At 44.5% G+C, this 21,153-nt stretch overlaps 1 protein-coding gene and 1 long non-coding RNA gene across 2 annotated transcripts; one reads left to right on the top strand and one right to left on the bottom strand.

The window, feature by feature from the left end:
- The first annotated feature begins 68 nt into the window (after positions 1–68).
- LOC310755811 lies at positions 69–19,741 on the top strand. Its single transcript, XR_014544560.1, has 3 exons — positions 69–662; positions 2,998–8,316; positions 19,636–19,741. It is a non-coding gene; the product is annotated as an uncharacterized lncRNA (long non-coding RNA).
- Positions 11,588–20,145, bottom strand: PYCR1 (pyrroline-5-carboxylate reductase 1). Its single transcript, XM_083599086.1, has 8 exons — positions 20,113–20,145; positions 19,657–19,756; positions 18,117–18,187; positions 17,237–17,416; positions 15,788–16,009; positions 14,413–14,505; positions 13,796–13,959; positions 11,588–13,707 (listed from the first exon to the last, which is right to left on the bottom strand). The coding sequence occupies exons 2-8, from the start codon at positions 19,721–19,723 to the stop codon at positions 13,563–13,565; spliced, it is 942 nt and encodes a 313-aa protein (XP_083455212.1). The 5' UTR covers positions 19,724–19,756; positions 20,113–20,145; the 3' UTR covers positions 11,588–13,562.
- Positions 20,146–21,153: the final 1,008 nt, after the last annotated feature.

Genomic DNA, 21,153 nt, shown 5'->3' with positions numbered 1-21,153 from the left:
AAGGGGAGGCGCCCGGAGGTTTCCCCCTCCGACGGTTCAAGATAGACGCTCTGAATATCGGCTATATTTAAGCGGGGGGCGGGGGGGTGGAAATAGGTGGAAGGCGGAAATAAAGAGGAGCCGGAAGGCAGGAGTGGGGCTGCGGAGCCGGTGGGGAAACAAGTGGCTCGCCTGGCGGGCGAGGACAGAGCCAAGGCTGAGCACCTTAAGCGCGGATCGCGCCTGAGCTCCTACAGGGAGTGGGTTGGGAGGGGGGCACCGTCTTGTGGGTAGGCCCCCGCTGCTTGAGCCATTTGGGGACAAATCCGAGGGAGCCCCGTTGGGCTTCTGGGATTTGAACAAAAGGAATGAAATCAAGGCCGAGGCTTGGAGTCTAATAAACAGCCCGCTAGACGAGATCCAGCTTCAGGAAGGGCTTTCACAGACGAGCGATTTCCGCGGGGTGGGTGAAGGACCGGGAACTCAGGGAGCCCCCCGTTTATGCCTTCCTTCTTCTGTTGCCTCCTTGGAGAAGAAACTCTTGAGAGGGGGCAGCAGAAGAGCTGTGTGGGAAACCCAGGGCACCATGTGCATGTCGTGTAGGCATGCATGCCTTTGTGTGGCAGAGAGCACACCCTAGCCCTGGTTCACAGATTAAAAGTTTGCTAACCACGGATCCTAATGTAAGAGGAGCTCTGATGGAGCAGACAAATGACCCATCCAGTCTAGCATCCTGTCCTCATATAGTGGTCAACTGGATGCCTCTAGAGGGCCCACGAGCAAGACCCTAGCGCAATAACAGTCTCCTCATTTGTGATTCACAGCAACTGGTATTCAGAGGTATTCTGCCTCCAACCGTAGAGCTAGAATGTGGCCACCATTCTTAGTGGCCATTGGCAGCCCTATTCTCAATGAATTTGCCTAAACCTTTTTTAAAGTCATCCACTGTCGGTGGCACCACTAGAATCTTGTGGAAGCAACTTAAATGCACTTTGTGCTTTTGTCAGTCCTGCATCTTCCAACATTCAGCTTCAATGGATGGCCCCAAGTTATAGTTGAATGTGGAAGACAAACTTCTCACTGTCCACTTTCTCCACAGCAGACATGGGGTTTGCACATATCTATGATGTCTTGTTTTCTCAACCATAAAGCTCAATTTGTGGTAGCCTTCCCTTATAGGAGGGTTGCTCAAGATGGTTGATCATTTTGGTTGCCCTTTCCTGAACTGTTCCAGTTCTACAATATCCCTTGAGGTGAGGCAACCAGAACTGTACGCAACATTCCAAGTGCGGCCACATGAAAGATTAGTATACAGCGGTACCTTGGGTTACAGACATTTCAGGTTACAGACGCTTCAGGTTACAGACTCCGCTAACCCAGAAATAGTACCTCGGGTTAAGAACTTTGCTTCAGGATGAGAACAGAAATCGAGCGGCGGCAGCAGGAGGTCCCATTAGCTAAAGTGGTGCTTCAGGTTAAGAACAGTTTCAGGTTAAGAATGGACCTCCAGAATGAATTAAGTTCTTAACCCGAGGTACCACTGTAATATAATTATTATGTTGTTGGATTTCAACCCCTTTCCTTATTATCCTCAAGACGGAACTTGCCTTTTTCACAGCTGCTACACACTGGGTTAACATTTTGAGCTATTCACCACAACCCCAAGGTCTTACTCTTTTGTCAGTCACCATCAGTTCAGACCCCAGCAGCACTTCCATGAAGCCAATGTGCATCATTTATACTTGCTTACATTGAACTGCATTTGGCATTTTAATGCCCAGTCTTCTCTATTTGGAACGATCCCTTTTTAACTCATTGAAAATCCTTTTATTTTAACCACCCAGAACAGTCTGCTATCATCAGCAAACCTGGCAAACTCAGTGCTCTCACCTCTAACTTCTGGTTGTTTATGAACAAGCTATAAAGCAAGGGTCCCATACCACATCCCGGGAGACTCATTTCCCATATTCCTCCACTGGGAGAACTGCCCTTTTATTCTACTCTCAGCTTCCTGTTCCTTAAGCACTGATCCATAAAATGACCCGTCCTCTTATTCCATGACTGCTAAGCTTATTCAGGAGTCTTTGCTGTGGGACTTTCCACATGTCAACTGAATTACCCCTATTTTATGGTTGCTGACTCTCAAAAAAACCCCTCTAAAGGTTTAGTGAAAGGGCTTACCTTTACAGAAGCCATATTGGTTCTGTTTCATTGAGGCTTGTTCTTCATCCTTGGACATTCTTTAATAATGCTTTCCACTAGTTTTCCAAGAATAGATGTTATGTTAACCAAACTGTACTTTCTCAGCTCCTCTCTGGATACCTTTTATAAAAGGTGTTGCATTGACCAATGTCAAGTCCTCCAGCTGATATTAGCAACATATTTTTGCCTTCCATTTCCCTTACTGGCATGGAGATGGTCAGATTCTGAGGGAAGGCTGCATCAGGCAGGCACACTGAATTGATGTTTTTTTAAAATGCATCTTCAGCACAGAAATATATTTTTAACTGAAGAAAACACTGACATCCCCCTCGCCTAGATAGATTTGGTATAACCATTCTATGAACCTTTGTTAATTTATTCAGAAAGAGATACATGAAAGTATTACTCCCTGCCCTTAAGATGCTGTGATTATTCAGGAGTGAGGGGGAGCAATTTGGCATATTTTTAGAGGCACTGCTCTCCAATATTCTGCATGTTCCAGGATAGAGCCAGGTAGACTGTGGGTCTCAGCCTTGGCTCTCATTAAGCCTTGCTTCTAAAAAAAGTATACTGGTCACTGCTCCATATATAAATTGGTGATGTGCAGACTGGCTGGCATAGGGATAAAAAAGTGAGGAGACAGAGTTGCTGTTTGAAAAGCTGTCCAGTGGGGGATTCTTTTTGCCAAAGGGTTCTTTAGTATTTAAGTTTCCAAAGCAGCTATTCTGTGGCTGACCCATCCAGATCTGTAAGGATTAGAATGCCCTTCTAGACACCTTGTAGGATGACTGGCATTTCTTATTCTCTTGCTCGTAGTTGGTACTGTACCTGTTCCGCAACTTTACCACAAGGAGTGTGCCTGAGCCAGCACTTTTGCAATTGATTTTCTCAAGCCAGGGAGACTTGCTTACTGGAAAGTTTTCCAAACCAATTCTGCCCATCATTGTATTTTGCCCAGCAGCGCTTGCCTCATGAGTGAAGAGATCATCCACCCAGCTGCTCTGCAACTAACCCCTGTTAAAAGACCCCTCCAGCTCCAGATTTACTGCTGATATATAAAGTTTGCTCAGAGCCAGAAGATGATTGTGCAGCAGGGGCCTTTCAGCCTGCAGGTGCTTGCCTGAACTGTCATAAGGCATTTTGGTTCACTTGCCCAGAAGCTAGCTGACTGAAGACAAGCCCTCATATCCCAAAATACACAGAGACCCAGTGATACATGCTCAGCCACGGGCAGGACTCCTGGCAAACACATCATTTCTCCAGAATTGCCTGAGCTGGATTAGGACCGGTCTTCTCATTGAGCAGCATGCACCGTTTATCTACATGCGGGAAAAGCAGCAGGGCAAGTGTGCTCCAGAAATAAAAGCTCCGCTGGCTTTTGGCTTCTGTTTGGAAACACTAGAAACCCACTGTCTGATGCAGGTGTCAATTGGCACCTGCTGTAGGAATTGAATTGGTAATTGTTATCTAATTGCACTGTTTTACATACTGCATGAGAGAGAAAGATGGAGCTGGGGAGGATGAACACTGAGCACATTTCTTCCTTTCCTCTCTTCACCTTCCTGCGCAGCCAGCCCCAAATCTCAGCCCATGTTTCTAATGTCCACTCTGCAATGCTGTCCCCCCCTCCCTTAGGAATGCTCCCCCTCCCCACGCTTCTGTTCAGTCTTTGCTGTGTCTACACTTTCTCAAAACTGCGGAAATTGCAGGGAGCAGCGAGGTCTGGACTGAAAGTGCTGATGTAGGGAAGCAGCGCTCACAGCTGTTTCTTGCTTAGGTGCCTGGGACAGGAATGCTGCGGCATGCTCCAAGCCCAGAGATGAGGCACTGCATAAACTACTGTAGCAATGGAGAAAAGCCTGAGCCAGATCCGTTTTCCCCTCCGGAGTTCCAACAGGAGACAAGGCACCCCCCTTTTTCTTTCACACGCACACTCTATTGATACAAGATCTCATGCAAAAGTGAGAGGAAGCTGAACCTGATTCTTTAAGAAAAGACCACCTTACACAATGCTTGACACAATGCAGCAGCTTGCTGACACTTCCCTTTTCCCACCCACAGAGTTTTAGCAATAAAGTTGTCTGCCTAAATGTGCTGAGTCTGTAATCCTGTGAGGAGCAGGAGATGTGTTAAATGATGGTGGTACTGAAAAGCCTGATGAGATCCGATGGCCAGATTAAAGGAGGAGCAGGAAGAGGAGGATTGAAGGGTAGATGGTACAAAAGAAGCTCTGACCCATATCAGACATTACTCTAACAGCTAGCGCCAAAAAGAAAAGCCATTTGTGTGCAGGGTCTCCGCATTCTGGATGCTGAATTGTTGCTCCAGACACTTGGGTTTGAAGATATTATTACAAATAAAGAGTGGAAATGGAGTGCCTTTAAGTGAAATTAAGCACTCAAGAAATTCCAGTCTAGGTTGTCGGTTGCTCTGTAATTCTTTGAAATGTAATTTGGTACTGGCAATTCAATCTTTGAAATTATGAATCAGCCTTACTGCTGATGCAGGTTCTATCTAGTGATAGTTCTGGGTATATAATCCATTATGTTAGCTAAGTCATTCTCTTCTGCCTTTTTATTTCTCTTTCCTTTCACTTTTCACACATTCCTTCTTTCTAGGCCAAGGGTATAGGGCCTAGGAAGAACAAGATTGTTGGGTGAACGTTTAAATAGATTATTTGTTTTAAAACCCTTTTGAAAACTCATAATGTAGATAAAGGGGTGCAAAGTTTACAACCACCAAAGTAACAATCATCTTTTGGGGAGAGATACAGTGGTGCCTCAGGTTAAGTACTTAATTCGTTCCAGAGGTCCGTACTTAACCTGAAACTGTTCTTAACCTGAAGCACCACTTTAGCTAATGGGGCCTCCCGCTGCCGCCGCACCGGAGCACAATTTCTGTTCTCATCCTGAAGCAAAGTTCTTAACCTGAGGTGCTATTTCTGGGTTGGCGGAGTCTGTAACCTGAAGCATATGTAACCCGAGGTACCACTGTACACCTATACCTGAGTAAAACTGGTATTTGTGCTTGTTAAACATACAGAATCCACAGATGTAATAGTAAACAACAAACTGCATTCTGACATGTCACACTTCTAACGTACACTGAATAGAAATTGTTCTGGTTATATTTATTCATGAAAATAATAAAAACAAATTATTTAAAACTTTTAAAATGTCATTTAAATTTAATGTGTTTTTTAAAAATTCAACAAAATGTGCACAGTCTGAGCCTATGCTTTGGCAAAATAATCTTATGGCTGAAGGCTACATCACACATGTGGCTGTGTTTCTTTTTCCTTTGACTGTTTTTTGTTTGTTTGTTTGTTTGTTTGTTAAGTAACCAAACACCCTTCAGGCACTGAGAGTTAAGCAGGAAGGGGAAAGGATAAGAACCCCCTTTACCCTTTACTCTCTACCTGTGAAGGAAAGTCCCAGTATCTTTCTCTCAGCAGGTGGGGCAACAGATTGCCTTCTCAAAACCATTCCCCTTATTGCATGCTCATATTTCTTGGATTGTGATAAGACACCCAAGGACACAATATTCTTTCCTACACACTTGCTGTGTTTCCTAGTTCCTACTTGTTCAGATGCGTTGAGATGGGAAGCATATGCTCAGTCTCTCTAGGCAGATTTTCTTCCTGTCCTCTGGAAAATAAATCCTGTGCTTCTCAACCTGAGATTTGGTGTGTGGATTGTGTGTTTATTACATGCATTCCTTGTTCAGAGAGGCTAGCGCATGGGAACTTCTTTCCATTCACAATGTTGTCATTATATCAGAAGGGCAGGAAGAGCCACAACATTTCTCATCCCATTTAGTTCAGCCCTGAAAGTGTGCTAAGGATTGCAGCCATTGCTGCTTAATCGATGGGGCAAATGGTAAAGGGCACACAGCACTCACAAATTATTATTATTTTAGTCATTGCTGGTTCTGGTGTACAGTGGTATCTCGGGTTATAGACGCTTCAGGTTACAGACTCCGCTAACCCAGAAATAGCACCTCGGGTTAAGAACTTTGCTTCAGGATGAGAACAGAAATTGTGCTCCGGCGGCATGCAGCAGCAGGAGGCCCAATTAGCTAAAGTGTTGCTTCAGGTTGAGAACAGTTTCAGGTTAAGAATGGACCTCCGGAATGAATTAAGTTCTTAACCCAAGGTACCACTGTACTTTACAATAGGGAATGAGAAAGGAAAAGATGGTCGTCGTCCCCCCCGCCTTTTTAAACCACATTGTAAGTTATGTTATGCTTCCTCCAGTATCTCAAAACACACCTATACTGTATAATAATTTGTTGTATTACATACATGTATTGAATTGAATTGTTATAATATAGACACCTGTACAGTTAGGTTTATAAGCAAATTATTTAAAAATGTAATAAACTGATTTTAAAAACCACAGATGCTTAAGCCATTAAACATTCCTAGGACAACCCTAGTGTGCTCATGCTGTCAGGTATTCATTAGTTGTTTCTGCAATGGACCATTATAATCACCCATCAGCAACAATGTATATCAATAGTCCAAAATCAGCAGCCCCCATTCAGACATAAGAAAGTATGTGACAGTCCTCTCCCCACCTCCCAGAACTATTCCACTTGTGCTCATTCAGAAGTAAATATGGAATAGGGTGTCATGCCATGTCACCTTGACCTAAGTTCCAGCAAGCGTATGGAGTGTTTGTGGAAGTAACTGAGAAGCCATACATAAATGGTTTAATAGCTGCAAGCAGACATGAAAGCTAATGCCACAGGCAGGCATGAGAGCTAATGCCAAAGTGGAAAAGTACCCACAGAATTCTAGATTGATCCATCATCATTCTAGCAATCTTTCTATTCCAGATGAACAAAGTTTCTACCCCTACAAAGCTTATTATGACATACACAAACGAGTCAGGGAACCTTTTTCAGCCTGAGAGCCACATTATCTTCTAAATCTTCTGAGGACCACATGCCAGTGCTGGGCGTATCCAGAGGCAAATATGGTTGGAAGGACGTATGCACATTTCAACTTTGTATAGTGGGCTACTTTCTCCAGCTGTCAACTTTTCCCTTTTCTTGTGAGGAATCCTATTCAGAATAAGGGAATTCCGCTTAAAAAGGGAAAGTGGACATCTATGCCACCTATCCTTCACCCAGACAAGAGGATACATTCCAGCCTGGCAAAAACTCAGGGTGTGAAGCAAGAGTCAGTGTGGCGTGTGGCCACAGCAGGCATTTGAAGGCTAGATAGGCCCGACTGAGTGCACTGGGTCCCTGGGCCTGAGGTTCCCCACACCATTTACAAGGACTATACAGTGGTACCTCGGGTTACATACACTTCAGGTTACATATGCTTCAGATTACAGACTCCACTAACCCAGAAATATTACCTCGGGTTAAGAACTTTGCTTCAGGTTGAGAACAGAAATTGTGCTCTGGTGGTGCGGCAGCAGCAGGAGGCCCCATTAGCTAAAGTGGTGCTTCAGGTTAAGAACAGTTTCAGGTTAAGAACAGACCTCCAGAATAAATTAAGTTATTAACCCGAGGTACCACTGTAAAAGGACCATATGGGTTAGGGAAACAGCTCCATGTGTGCAGGTGGAGAAAGAACAGGGCTTTTTTTTCAGCCAGAACTTTCCGGAATTCAGTTCTGGCACCTGTCAGGTGGGCGCCATTGCCATTGTAAGAGAACAAGGGAGGCGATCATGGTGAAACCTTTTTTTATAGAAAAATAGCACAGAAAGAATCTTGGAGAACCATGTCTTGCCTCAAAGTACTCTTCTTTGGGAGCAAGCCCCTCGCAACAGCAACGTCCTGTGAAATGGAGAGACCAACTATATTCAGCCCTTGCAATTACTGAGGATGCAACCAGTAGCCTTCAGAGAAAAGAGCCGCTCAGCAAATCTGCAGCTTCAGGGCACAAACTGCTCCTCAAGGCAATGTGTACGGATCAGCATTCCTTGTGGGGTAGCTCCTCCTCCAGCCATACCCACAGTTGGGTGGAAAAGAGGACTTTGCCCTTGAACTGGAAGAACTACTGCCCTTTGCTCAGCAGCTGCTAGGCATTATGAAGAAGGGACAAGGTGGCCCAATGTACATGACGAATATGGTACCGTATTTGTCCCGCAGCAAACAGAGGCTTTCCTCATCACAAAGGTAGGTGCTTGGGATATTCTTCATGCTTGGGTCATTCACTTTCAAGGCTGGATTCAGACTGCGATCGCACACTGTGGGCCTAGTGCAAATACTACCCACTCTAGGCCTCATGCCACAGAAATGGAGGCCATAACCGCGACAGGAGCTTCAGTGCAGTGAGCAAAATCTACAAGGCCATTTCTCTCTCCTTTGTGGCAGCTGGACGTCCTCTTGGGTATACAAACTTCAGGAATACACCGTATCATAAGGAGGTTAAGAAGAATGGCTCTCTTAAGAGGTTTGCCTTCCAGGGCCAGGCACTCACAAGTTGGGGTATCACTCTATTATACACATTCATCACACCCCTTTACAGATGTGGTGTCAGGGTACCTAAACACCGCTGACCATTCCTCCCCTGCAGATCAGACACCAATTATTATAAATGGGAAACTTTGAACAAGCTCAAATAAAACCAACTTCCCCCTTTCCCTTATTAGGGTATAGAGCAGAAAAACTTGGGTCTCAAATCTTATCCTCTCTTCTTTTCCTGTTGTAACTTTTACCTCGTGTTTCACCTGATTGTACAACTGTTTGGTGATCTGTTTGTTGAACTGCTAATGAGCAGCCATTTCCCACAGACAAGCAATCCAAGGACCATCCATAAAACGTATCGCACACCAAGACCGAGGAGATAGCAAAGTTGCAGCAGGAAAAGTTGAACATCAGTTAAAATTGGGTTGGGCAGATGCGACAGGCATGGGGAAGGTGCTTAGAAGGCCTTTAAAAATGTGGCTTCCTTTATGTACAGAACAGACCTTGCCAAGTGCTTTCACTGAACTGTGTGGCATTTTAAAAAACGAAACAGCAATCCAGAACCTTGGGAGTTCTGACAGGACACACTTCAGTAACACTGACAACTGAGGAAAGTAAGCTGCTTCTATTTACCTCTTTAAAGACTCCATCACAGAAAATGGTTGCCTACCCAGATGTAGAAGTGTTAGCTTATCCATGAGCAAAATGAGAGGGAAAATGGATAACAGGCCCCCCAAAGGATAAAGGTGTCAGATATAGCATCTCCTCTTGTACAATGACCCACCCCATAGGCAGGTATAGGAAATGTTCAATATATACATGCTGAGATTCCTGCATAGCCGTAGGTTGCACTAGATGACCCTTGGGGACCCTTCCAGCTCTACAATTTTATTATTCTATGGCCCTCTAGATGTTGTTGGACTCCAACTCGCCCAACCTGCACAGTGAGAAGGGATGATGGGAAGGTGTAGCCCAACACCAGACGGTCCACAGGTTCTCTATCCCTGCCATTTTGCATATATACCTCTCCACCAAAACTCGCTCCTCTTCTTACATAAATTAGATATACAATACACTCTGCTCTGTCTACACACATGCGCACCATAAATTCTTTTGTACATCAGGTATGCAAACCTGCTCTAAAGCATACCCTGATTTTCATCCTCTCCCCATCATTCACTCACTTACTCGCACATGCATTATACATTACTCCAACTGAAAGGCTGAAGAGAACTCATTCTGTGCTATTTTTTTCCAAACTTTTATGCAAGAAGCTTCTTTGTAAGCTTCTAGGTCTGCTGTGCTTGTTGACATCATTAAACCATGTTTGAATTCCGGTCATGTTGCACAGTAATCTGACACTTGTGGTGCAAGGATGGTGCAAGCCCCACAGGTTTCAAAATGAAAATCATAAAAGTAAAGCAAGATGTAAATATAAACATTAAAGGTCTGGTGAAAATTATATTAGCTATGGCTTCAGGCAGGGGAAAAAAACACAAATCAGATGCATGGTATGTTCAAACCTAAGCAACCATATTCCTCTATTTGTATTGCCAGTACTGATTATTCAAAGGGAAAAAAATGTCATTTATGCATAATGACTCCCAGTGCTTTTTTCTGGCGGGATGCAGGGGTACACATACCCCTAAACATTTTGTGAATCTAGATTTGGCCTCATTGAGGGGCAGTATTTCAATATGAGTAGGAAAGTAAGAGTACAGCAAAATATTTTTTTAGAAAAACAAGCACTGATGACTCCAAATAAGAATAAGAAAAATAAGCGACTGCAGGAGCAGAGGCTCCATCCATGGCAGAAGGAATGTAAAAAAAGGTTACTTTCAATTATTTAGAAAAATGACAGATTTAGGAGCACACAACTCTTCCCAAACCATACCCTGGCAAGAAAACAAACAAACCCACAAACCCTGCAATATCTTCAGGGACTGGACTGAGGCTTATGTTGCACAATCTTTAGCATGCTCACTCAGAAGTGAGCCATAGTTAAGTGTGTTTAGAATCGCAGCATTACAGCAATTTATCAATAAGGTACTGGACCTTCAAAATTATGTAAGCCCTCCCTCTGGTGGAACATCTTGTATAGCATGTTTAAACCCAGACAGGGAAAAGTTCAGCATCTCCTGCTTAAGATCAGCAGTTTTTTGGGATTCTGGCACCAATAACTGTGTGCACAAACAGTAATTATGCACACAGAAATGTATCTCTTATGTTTTTTCTGTGTATGGTTGCAACAGTTCTGCAGGATCACAGTTCTCCTGGTGAAGTTATGGAACCCTGGGCCAGATGTACGCAGGAGCAGCAATATCAGCAGCAGGCAGAGAGAGTTGGTTAAGAATAAATGTTTTTCAAGCAGTTCCACTGAAAAGCAATACTGATTATAATTCCTCCACTTTTAAGAAAACAACTTCCACCATCAGAAAGCAGTTGCAGGCTAATCAACGGACTGAAGTAACTGTAGTTCATTATTTGAATGGATCTACTCAGAAGTATTATTCAGGATCCTGTCCCTTGTTAGGCCTTCAGACTTCCCCAAAGACTTGTGTCTTTAAAAAATATACAGTAAGTGAGGAGGCAGTCTCTATTGGGAGTATTTTTAAAAGTTACCAATTACACAGAGATCTTCATCAGGTGAAATGAAAAAGTATGCATACAGCATATCTATATCCACACACATTAAAAGAGATAATTAAGCGTACTAATCTTGCTGCATCTATTGCCCATTCAAATTATCAGAAGTTGACAGAAGTATTGCTCTGCGTTATGTGTGGTCTTGGCAGGCTGACCATTTTTTCATTTTAAGTGGAACATCCATGCCTCCCCACTTTCACAAATAAATCATTCTCTCTCTCTCTCTCTCTCTCTCTCTCACACACACACACACACCGTCCTTGAGAGAAGTTATCATGTTCTGGCCTCTCTGAGCAAGGAACACAGGTAATAAACACACAGTCCACACACCAAGTCTCAGGCTGAGAAGCACAGAGTTTATTCTCCAGAGGAAAATGGGGGTGGGGAGTGGAATACGCCCCTAGAGAGACTGAACATAATGCTCCCCATCTCCACACCTTCCAATAAGCAAGAACCAGGAAACCCAGCAAGTATCTAGGAAATAATACTGTATCCTCAGGTGTCTGTCTTATCATCTATCCAAGCGTGACCCTGGTCCACTGTATTTCTTTCACCCACCCGCCAGGTTCGTTATTCCAATCATTACCATATGAAGAGGCTAGAGGGGCAGAGCCTTGAAGGACAAAGGCTTTCTGTTGGAGCTGGGGAGGAGGAATAGAGAATGTCTGAGGAGTTAGCTCCTGAGCACCTTGAAGTAAACAAGTTACAAATAACAACCAGCATATTTTGAAAGGATCATGAGGTATTCTACATAAAGCTTTCCAGAGGTTAAGTGTTTGTTTCTAGAGCAAGTGTCATTAGCAAAAAACAAAAAACAAAAAAAAACCAAAAAACCCAAGACCACCAACAACCCCAAACACATTTTTAAAACCTCTTCTCTATATATGAAAACAGCACCTTTGAAGGAAGATAAAAAGCAAGCAAATGTAGTTGAAACAGCAGGCCAGTTCTGACACATCTGGAAACCACGGTTTGATTCTAGCTTGTCATTACTAAACCATACTCACAGAGCTAGAGCAGGGATGGAGAACCTGTGGACCTCTAGATGTTGCAGGATTACAACTCCCAACAGCCAGGGGGAGCATGGTGAACTCCCTGGCATGTCCAGTTAAAAAGGGCTGGGTAGCGGACAATGTAAAAGCCCTTCCTCTGCCCTGGAGAGTTGCTGTCAGTCAATGTTGGAAATAATACAGAGGTAGATGGGCAAGGAGTCTGGCCTGGCATAAGGCAGTTTCCTAAGTTTCTCTAGTAGCTGAGCTACACCAGACTTTTAATCTATATGGACATCTACTTCTGCTGGTAACAGGAGAACGGCATATATGTAGCCAATGCAAAAGTCCTAGCAAGAATAGGAGAAGTTGGAAGGAGGCAGAAACAGAAAAATTGTGAGAGATTTTATTTTACTACTATTGTGGGCAGCATGGTAGGGGCTGTCCAGGTGGAGCTGCCAAGGAAATTTGGGGTCCTCTATACAAAGTGAGACAAACAGTGTGTGGGGAACAGTGGCAATCCAGTTTGCAGTGAGGAGTAAAAAAAAACAAGGCTGCTATAGCCCGAAGCCCAGAGTGCCTTGCAGACTGTACAGCAGCCACTATTTCATGAAAATGGGATATACAACAACTGCCAGGACTTGAAGGGCCTGCCTGGGGTCAAGTCCCTGGCCTATTAAATAAGAAGTGTGCCCATACCAGTGAATGTCTACCAGCCTGATACAGCCACAGAAGACAGCCAAAGAGACTGGGAGACACCAGGTTAAAATCTCTGCTTAGACATGGTGCTCCCCAGGTTACCTTGGGCCAGCCATTGTCTCTGAGGGCAATGTACCTCACAAGCAGGGCTTTTTTTCAGCCAAAACTCTCTGGAACTCAGTTCCGGCACCTCTCAGGTAGGCATCATTGCCATTTTAAAAGAATGAGGGAGGTGTTCATGGTGAACCTCTTTTTCTAGAAAAATAGCACTGTTCACGAAGTTGATGAAAAGATTAACAAAAAGGGTGTGCCCCGGAGGAAGGGAGGAGGATGTAAATAACAAAACACCGTAATCACAACTACAGGAGCAAAATCCCTCAAGGTCAGAAGTACACACAGTCACCCACCCAATGGAAAGTGGTGCTGGTGACAGTCTGCCTCCTGCTCAGCCCCCAGAAATGCTGGTCCCTGCTACCCTTTAATTATTCACATCTGGATGCTAAAACCCCGTTCTCCTGCAGCCGCGAAACCAGGCTAGGCCCCACCACAAAAAAATGGCTTAAGCTACTGATTCCCCTGAAAGGGAAAGGAAAGTGTTGGCTAGGCAAGGCCCAGGCCTCCTCATTGCTTCTTGCTGCCAGGATTCTTTTTGCTGAATAAGCTGACCTTGTTGGCAGAGGAAGACTCTAGTTTCACTTTATCCATTAAGGTCTTCTTAACAGCGGCCGGGGAGACCTTCTCCTGGTCAGCCAAGCATTGTAGTTCCCTGTTGGGGCAAGAGGGAAAAGCTTGTGAGCTGCTCAGGAGGCTCAGCTAAGGCAGGGCAGCTCTTAAGACTCCATGCCGGCATGTACCTTGTCCTGATGCAGGATGCCTCCACAGCATTGATGAGGAGTGAACGGAAGCCACCACTCTCCAAGAAGTGCAGGGCGTAGATGGTAGCACCCCCAGGTGAGCAAACATTGTCCTTCAGCTGTCCGGGGTGCTGCTCTGAATCCAACAGCATCTTGGCAGCTCCCTGCAGCATTAAGAAGATGAGTCGAAAAGCTCATCAGAAGTGGCAGCTACACACACACACACACACACACACACACACACACACACAGAGCCTCTCTATGGAAATACTCAAGGCGATTTCAAAAACTATTCAGAAGTATACAAACCAGAAGAATTGCAACACCTGCTTCAAAACTGGAAAATTCTGAAAAGATTGCAAAAAAGCCTGACCTGCATTGCACAGGACTGAAGCCAACACCATCACAGACATCAGCTGGGCCTTTCCCAGAGTGCCTTTGTTTCCTTCTTGCAATTGCAACAAGAATAGAAGAAAGCGACATGGTGCAGGGTGCTTTCATAAATACTGCCTTTTGAGATAAATGGAATAGAAGCGCTGGGAGATGTTTCCGACCAAATATTGAAAAGGCAGGGTGGACATAGCTTGAAGAAGCAGCAAACAAGGTGAAATACTGACCAGCAAAGCCTGAGCTCCCAGCCGGACGGCTAGCCTGCGAGGAAGGCCCATCTTCACACCTCCATCTGCCAGGGCATCCAGGGCTGTGAATGCCTAGGAGGACAGAAGTTATCACAAGAAAATAAAGATATGAAATGCAACCAAGGGGGACAGGGCGAAGAGACAGACTTTACCATCTAGCTTACAGGTAGACAATCCACAGGCTGCATGCAACCCTCAGAGGCCTGGAGTGCTGCCTTGGGTGCCCAAGCTGCCCCTCCACTGCCAAATTCCCCACTGCCTGATTGGCTGTGGAATGTGATTTGCTTGGGAAGAAAGGTGTGCAGGGATATCCTACCCTATGCTGCCCTAATACAACAACTGTGCTCCCCCAGCAGCTGATAGGAAGATTGGCAGAGGGAGTACAAATTCTACGAGGAGGAAGCCACAGGGAGGGACATCCTCCTCATATAAACTGAGCATATGTGTGAGAATGAGTGTGTGGGAGCATCTGATCTGGTCCATGACCACCCACCTACCATCATAGTGTGGCCCCCAAAGTGGCCAAAAGTTTGTCCACCCACAAACACAGATTGTTTCTTAAGTGTCATCTTTCCTCTGCCAGAAAAAAGGAAGAAGCCAGGATAGACACTCTAAGGAAGGCAGACCTCATATTCCTGAAAGTTACCTCTGCATAAACAAGTTTATTTTGGAGGCAGCTCCCATCCAAACTGTGCCTATGACTATTGAGACTATTTATCCACCAGGCACTCCCAAATGTTAACTGATTCTTGGTCTTGGTTTATCTTCAAATCCATTAAGCAACTGAAAAGTCCATAGCTCAGACAATGTTCTAGAGGTTCAACATGCTGCTATAAATGCCTAATCAAAAAAAGGCAAAGGTAAAGGACCCCTGGACAGTTAAGTCCAGTCAAAATCGACTATGGGGTGTGGCACTCATCTCCACTTTCAGGCCAAGGGAGCCGGCATTCGTCTGCAGACAGTTTTTCCGGTTCATGTGGCTGCTTCTGGCACAACGGGACATAATGACGGAAGCCTGAGCACATGGAAACATTTACCTTCCCACCACAGTAGTACCTATTTATCTACTCGCGCTTGTATGCTTTCAAACTGCTACCTTGGCAGGAGCTGGGACAGAGCAATGGGAGCTCACCCCATCAAGCGGATTAAAACTGCCAACCTTATGATTGGCAAGCCCAAGAGGCTCTGTGGTGTAAACCACAGCGCCACCCGCGTACCTAATAAAAAAATGTACTGCAGGCTGATCTGCCTTCTGTGAAAATGTAAGGATACCACAAGCATCGTTTCTGCACTTAAAATTCCCCCTTGCCTACTAAGTTCTTTTTGCTTCATACAGGGAAGAGATGGTGCTTACATAAGCAGGTCCACTGCCACTGAGTCCAGTGACAGCATCTATCAAGTCTTCTTCCACCTCAGTGCAGAAGCCCACACTAGCCATCAGTTGTTCCAAGAGCTTTCCATCCTCTACGTCAGCATGGGTCCCCGTAGCGTAGACAGTAGCTCCTTCTCTTACAATCACAGGTGTGTTGGTCATGCACCTGATCACTTTCGGGGTGGGGCAGAAGGCAGAAAGTTTCTTGAGATAAAGAGAAATAGGAGAGACAAGTGAGCATATTTAACATACAGCTTGCATTCAAAATAAGCTCTTCTAGCAGAGGGCAGAGATAACCATTTTCAGGGTTCTAGATCACATCTAGAGGCTATACACCACTAACACCATCCTGTGAAAAATGAAGAATGTGTCTCTGATGTGGCAACAAAGTGCTCTGCAACTGAGTTTGTCCGGGAAAGAAGTCTCTGCAGCCAATAGTACAATGGGGGTGTTTTAGTCTGTTTTTTTTATTCTGTGGTTTGCTTTATATTCATTGGTGGTTTTTATTATTGTATTCATATGGGGATACAAGCAATGATAGTCATACACAGTCAGGCTCGCTAAGAAGCCTGGGGAGGCCTGGAACACTTGCAGCTTTTGAAGCCCCTCAGCCATAATAAACGCAGCCACAGGAAAAATGATGACACGTGATAACAAAATAAGGCAGCAAAAGAAAAAAAGAAGAGTGAAAGATTTAAAAAAATCTCGCTTTCATGCAATCTCAGTGCTGATGCTAAGCATATGACAAAATCTGTATCAGTTAACAAAAAAGCTGCATGTCTTTTACCAAATCACATCTCCCATTTGCTTAAATTTGTAATTCTAAACTGAGAAATTGTGTCATAATTTGATCCAATGAACATAAAAACAAGTTGCAAAACTTAAAGGACGCCAAAAAAATTAGCAGGTGTCTAAATTTAAAGCCACCTTTCAGCTTGAGGTCCCAGACCAAATGGTCCCCTTCCCCTACCCCCCCCCACACACTGGCACTGCTCAGAGTAGATCCACTGATATGGACTTTTAAACTTACGTTCATTAATTTCAGTGGGTCTACTCTGAGCACAACTTAGTTTGATAACACCTATGACGTATGGAATAGGTTTATTCACATTTCAATACACCACCCCGGAATTCTTCAATAAAGGAGAGTTAAACTTTGCTTTTTAAATCATGACTAAATAATAATTCAGCTAAGCTCCCTACTAAGGAGTGGCTCTGGCTAGCAGGAAAGTGCTCTGGCAGAGGGGCTGTAAGAAAGTAAAGCACAGGTTGATCCTCACCCCTGCCTTCTAGTTGACTGGAGCAAGTCACAGGATTGTCACCATCAGTTTCTAGTCTGGTCTTCAGAAAAGAGTCCAGAGGCTACCTTGTTCCTACACTCAGCCTCACCGGAAAAGACTTGCTAGAAAGGAAGGGCTGTGAGTCTCTTACCTTTTCAATAGAGCTGATCGTGACCCCAGCAGCGCATGAGACCACAATGTGCCGATCCTCTATATCTGAGCCAATCTCATCCAGGATGAATGGAATTATGGGAGGTTTCACTGCCAGAAACAGGACGTCACTGTTTTTAACCGTCTCTTTGTTGCTTAGAGTGAAATTCACACCCATTTTCTGGAATATAGGAGTTGGAACAGGTGAAGCGTAACAAGAATAACAATAGGATTTAGACATGCGGGGTCAGCCTAGAATTAGGCAGGATCTAGTTTACTGAAAATTTCAGAAATGGGATGAACTAAACACACATTCTGCCAGTCACCATCAAGGTCACAGGACTTTGTCCTTTACATATCAAACAGGCAGTGAATGTGGGAGGCAGTGACGAAACTGCACTACTGCTTGGGTTTTTCTGCCAATATGGATGAAGTGTCCTAAATAGACTCTCCTAGATGGGGTTGCATTCCCCATAGAAGATCAGGTACACAATTGGGAGATGCTCCTGGACTTTGCTTTATCCTTAAATACTCAGGCAACATTAGTGTCCAGTACATTTTATCAGCTTCATCTGGTTCACCTACTGCAGCCATGCCTGGATAAATAGACATGGCCTCGGTTACTTATGCCTAATTACATCAAGACCAAGAGCTGCAATGTTCTCTATGTGAAGAGTTCAGAATCTGCAGTCAGCAAAAAATGTATCCGGCAGAATTTTGGTTGCTGTGCAACAATCAGAACAAATCACACCAATACTATTAAATGCATGGGCATAGCAGCTTAAAGTGCTGGTATTGATTTTAAAGCTAGGGTGGCCACATGCAGAGAGGACAGGGTGTGGGGTTAAGAAATATTAGATTTTTTAGTTCCTGACACTTACCCTCAACCCTGATACAGTAGGGAGATCAGTGTCTGGTGAACTTGCTGTTATCTTGTGAGCAGCCAAAACTCCTAGAAAGAAGAATGATCAATTTTAGCTTTAACACAGTCTTCTGCCAACAGCTATTGAGCATTTTCTCCCTCTTCAGCATATCCCTTCCATTAAGACTGTTAGCATGAACAGCATTACCCTTCACGTTATGCAACCGTTAGTTATGGGGTCTTATATGCCCCCCACCTAAAGAATGGATACATATATTTCTAGAAGGTGGCATACCAACAGGCAAATGCCTAGATAATTTGCACCTAGAATCACCACCCCTAAGACCTTTATGCTTCCCAGATCTGTGAGACGAACCAAGCCTACTTTTGCATAGTTGGCCTTTTTTTGTAATCAGTCTTATTACTTCATTCCTAATGACACTTGGCAAAAGGAGACAGAATTTTTCTTCTCATATTAATCCTTTGGAGGCCTTTAAGAATCCCCATTGTAGGTTTTGATTGCAGGCCATGGTTGCTGCAACCTGGACATTTAAAATGAAAGGAATAAATTCAAGGGAAACTGACAGTACACACCACCTACTCTTGTTTCTAAGCAGCTAGCATTTTTTAAACAATGCACATCCTTTAGTGCAGAACAGGTTATTCCAGAGAGGCTGATATTTATCAGGAACACCATTATGGGCAGAATTTCATTAATTAGCTTACCATTCCAAAAATGAAGCATAAGATTCAAGTTGGGTGTGTACCCCGACTTTTGCAATATACTAACAAAAACAAGAAGGTCTGAGCACATAATGCCAACGCTGGCCCGACTGCACTGGCTGCCAATTAGTTTTCAGGCCCAGTTCAATGTGCTTGTTTTGGCCTATAAAGCCTTAAACAGCTCAGGACTGCAATACCTCAAGCACCACCTCTCCCTATATGAACTGACCCAGAACCCTGCAATCATCACCTGAGGCCCTCCTTCGGGTGCCTCCTTCATGAGAGCTCCAGCAACACGAGAGTGGGTCTTTTCTGTGGTGGCTCCCTGCTTGTTGACTGCTCTCCCCAGGGAGACTCACCTGGTACCTTCGTTACATACGTTTAGGTGTGAAGCAAAAATATTCCTCTTCTCCCAGGACTTTGTTTAATTAAAAAATCCATGGCCCTTTAAACTGTGGAAGGGGGGTTGTTATTGTTGTTGTGGTTAGTTACTATACTATTATTTTGTGTTTTTATATTGTAAACCACCTTGTGATCACTGGATGACGGGTGTTACAGAGTTAATAAACAAAGCAAATAATAAATAAAAGCACACCCCCACACCCAGGCCAGACACTTCTCTTGAACACAACACCTCGCTCTAGATAAGGGTTGTGCCATCTGACAGGAGAAGAAATATGCATAATGGGGATTTAACATCATTTCCATTTTTTAAAATCACAACTATAAAGTTATATAAATAAGGAACTTTGACACCAAGAATCCCATGCAGACAGCAGTTTTGACTGTTTATTTCATGTTACATCTTGTTTCAGGAAGCACTGGGGCCTGCCTACCTGCTGCGGTGAAACCCCTAGCCAGGGAGAAGGCAAGCTGGCCCGCGCCGATGAATCCCACACTCATGGTGTCAGTTGCCTGGAGGTGACCTAATGGATTCTTGGGAGTGAATAAGAACGCGACAAATTAGAAGTTTCCCTGCCAGCGACCCGACTGTCTTTAGAGCCTGCGCTGATTTAGGGTACTGGCCAGACCAGGTGGGGCTCACGTATATCAGAATACAAAAATGCCAGGCGATTTCTCTTCTATATCACTCGCCCTTCACTCGCCGCCACAACTCAGTTCACCCAATTCTTTCCTTCCTTCGGCTCCACTTCGCTTCCCACTTTCCCCCCTTTGTCTCGCCAAGCCCCTTTCCCCTCCTTCCACCCGCTCCAAGTCTCGGTTTGATCCGTTCCGCGTTACTCGCATCCCCTGCCTCTGCTTGGGATCAACCTGCTCCCCAGAGCACAAACCTGATAGCGCCCACGTGGCCCCTCGGGTGGGAGGAAAAAAAGAGCAGACGCGGCGTCGCGTGGCAAAGGGAACAGAGCGATAACACCTCGTCCAATCCGAGGGAAGGGGGTGGGGCGTCGCAGGCATCCTGTTCAATCAAATGCTGAGGAGGCGGGTCAACAGCTGCCTATTGGAGCAACCTTTGTTTGCGGTTGCATCAGTCGATGCTTTAACGGAAGCCGTGAGGGAGCTATACCACGGCTTGGTTTTCGGCGTAATTTCTCAGCAGGTAATGGCTGCTGCGGCCCATCTGGGCGTTTCCGATGGCAAGCTATACGTACAACTTGAGGCCGCGCAGTCCCCTGGGAATCGTAGTCTTGGGGGAACAGATTAAACGACGAGGTGTGATCATATAGATGCTTCTTTCAAGTGCAGTATTCGCAGACCCTCCAAGTGTCCCTATTTTCCAGGGGCGTTTAGATTTAGAGAAGCCGTCCCGGTTTCAGATTTGATCCCAGAAAGTCCTACTTTTCCTTAGGATGTCCCTATTTTCATTGGAGAAATGTTGGAGTTATCCAACCCCCGAGCCGTCTGAAGGCAGTCCTGTATAGGGAAGTTTTTTTAAAATGTTTAATGTTTTATTATTTTTTATATATATATTGGAAACTGCCCAGAGTGGCTGGGGCAACACAGTAAGATGTGCGAGGTATAAATGGTAAAATTATCATTAGGGAATGGGATGTCCCTATTTCCATTGGAGAAATGTTGGTGGGTATGAGTCCGTGATTTCTAAAACAAGTGTCTGCACTGAAAATTATTTAGAGATCAGATTATTCGAGTTAGAAATTTTGCTTTTTAACTGTAATTATTCAGCTATGATTATTTAGTGAAGTTCACTTTGTATATGCTCAGAGGTGCCCTGAAATTAGTAAGCTACTTGGTCCTTCCACACTAGAGCCCTTTAGAACTACCGATGCACTGCTTTTCCACAACCAGCTGGAAGCAGGTCTATAACTGGTTGGTTCCATGCAGTATTTGAAAAACAGTACTGTAGTGTTGCT

Source organism: Podarcis filfolensis (assembly GCF_964270895.1).
Source record: "Podarcis filfolensis genome assembly, chromosome: 2".
Classification (NCBI taxonomy): Eukaryota; Metazoa; Chordata; class Lepidosauria; order Squamata; family Lacertidae; genus Podarcis; species Podarcis filfolensis.
This window is presented reverse-complemented; position numbering and strand designations above follow the sequence as displayed.

What these genes read in the sequence shown, in the direction of transcription:
- PYCR1 (XM_083599086.1), bottom strand. Translation starts at nt 19,723, where the DNA reads ATGAGTGTGGGATTCATCGGCGCGGGCCAGCTTGCCTTCTCCCTGGCT. An exon ending in TAGGGGTTTCACCGCAGCAG is followed by an intron (nt 18,188 to 19,656) that starts GTAGGCAGGCCC and finishes TCTTCTTTCTAG; the next exon opens with GAGTTTTGGCTGCTCACAAG. An exon ending in CTACTGTATCAGGGTTGAGG is followed by an intron (nt 17,417 to 18,116) that starts GTAAGTGTCAGG and finishes CCTATATTCCAG; the next exon opens with AAAATGGGTGTGAATTTCAC.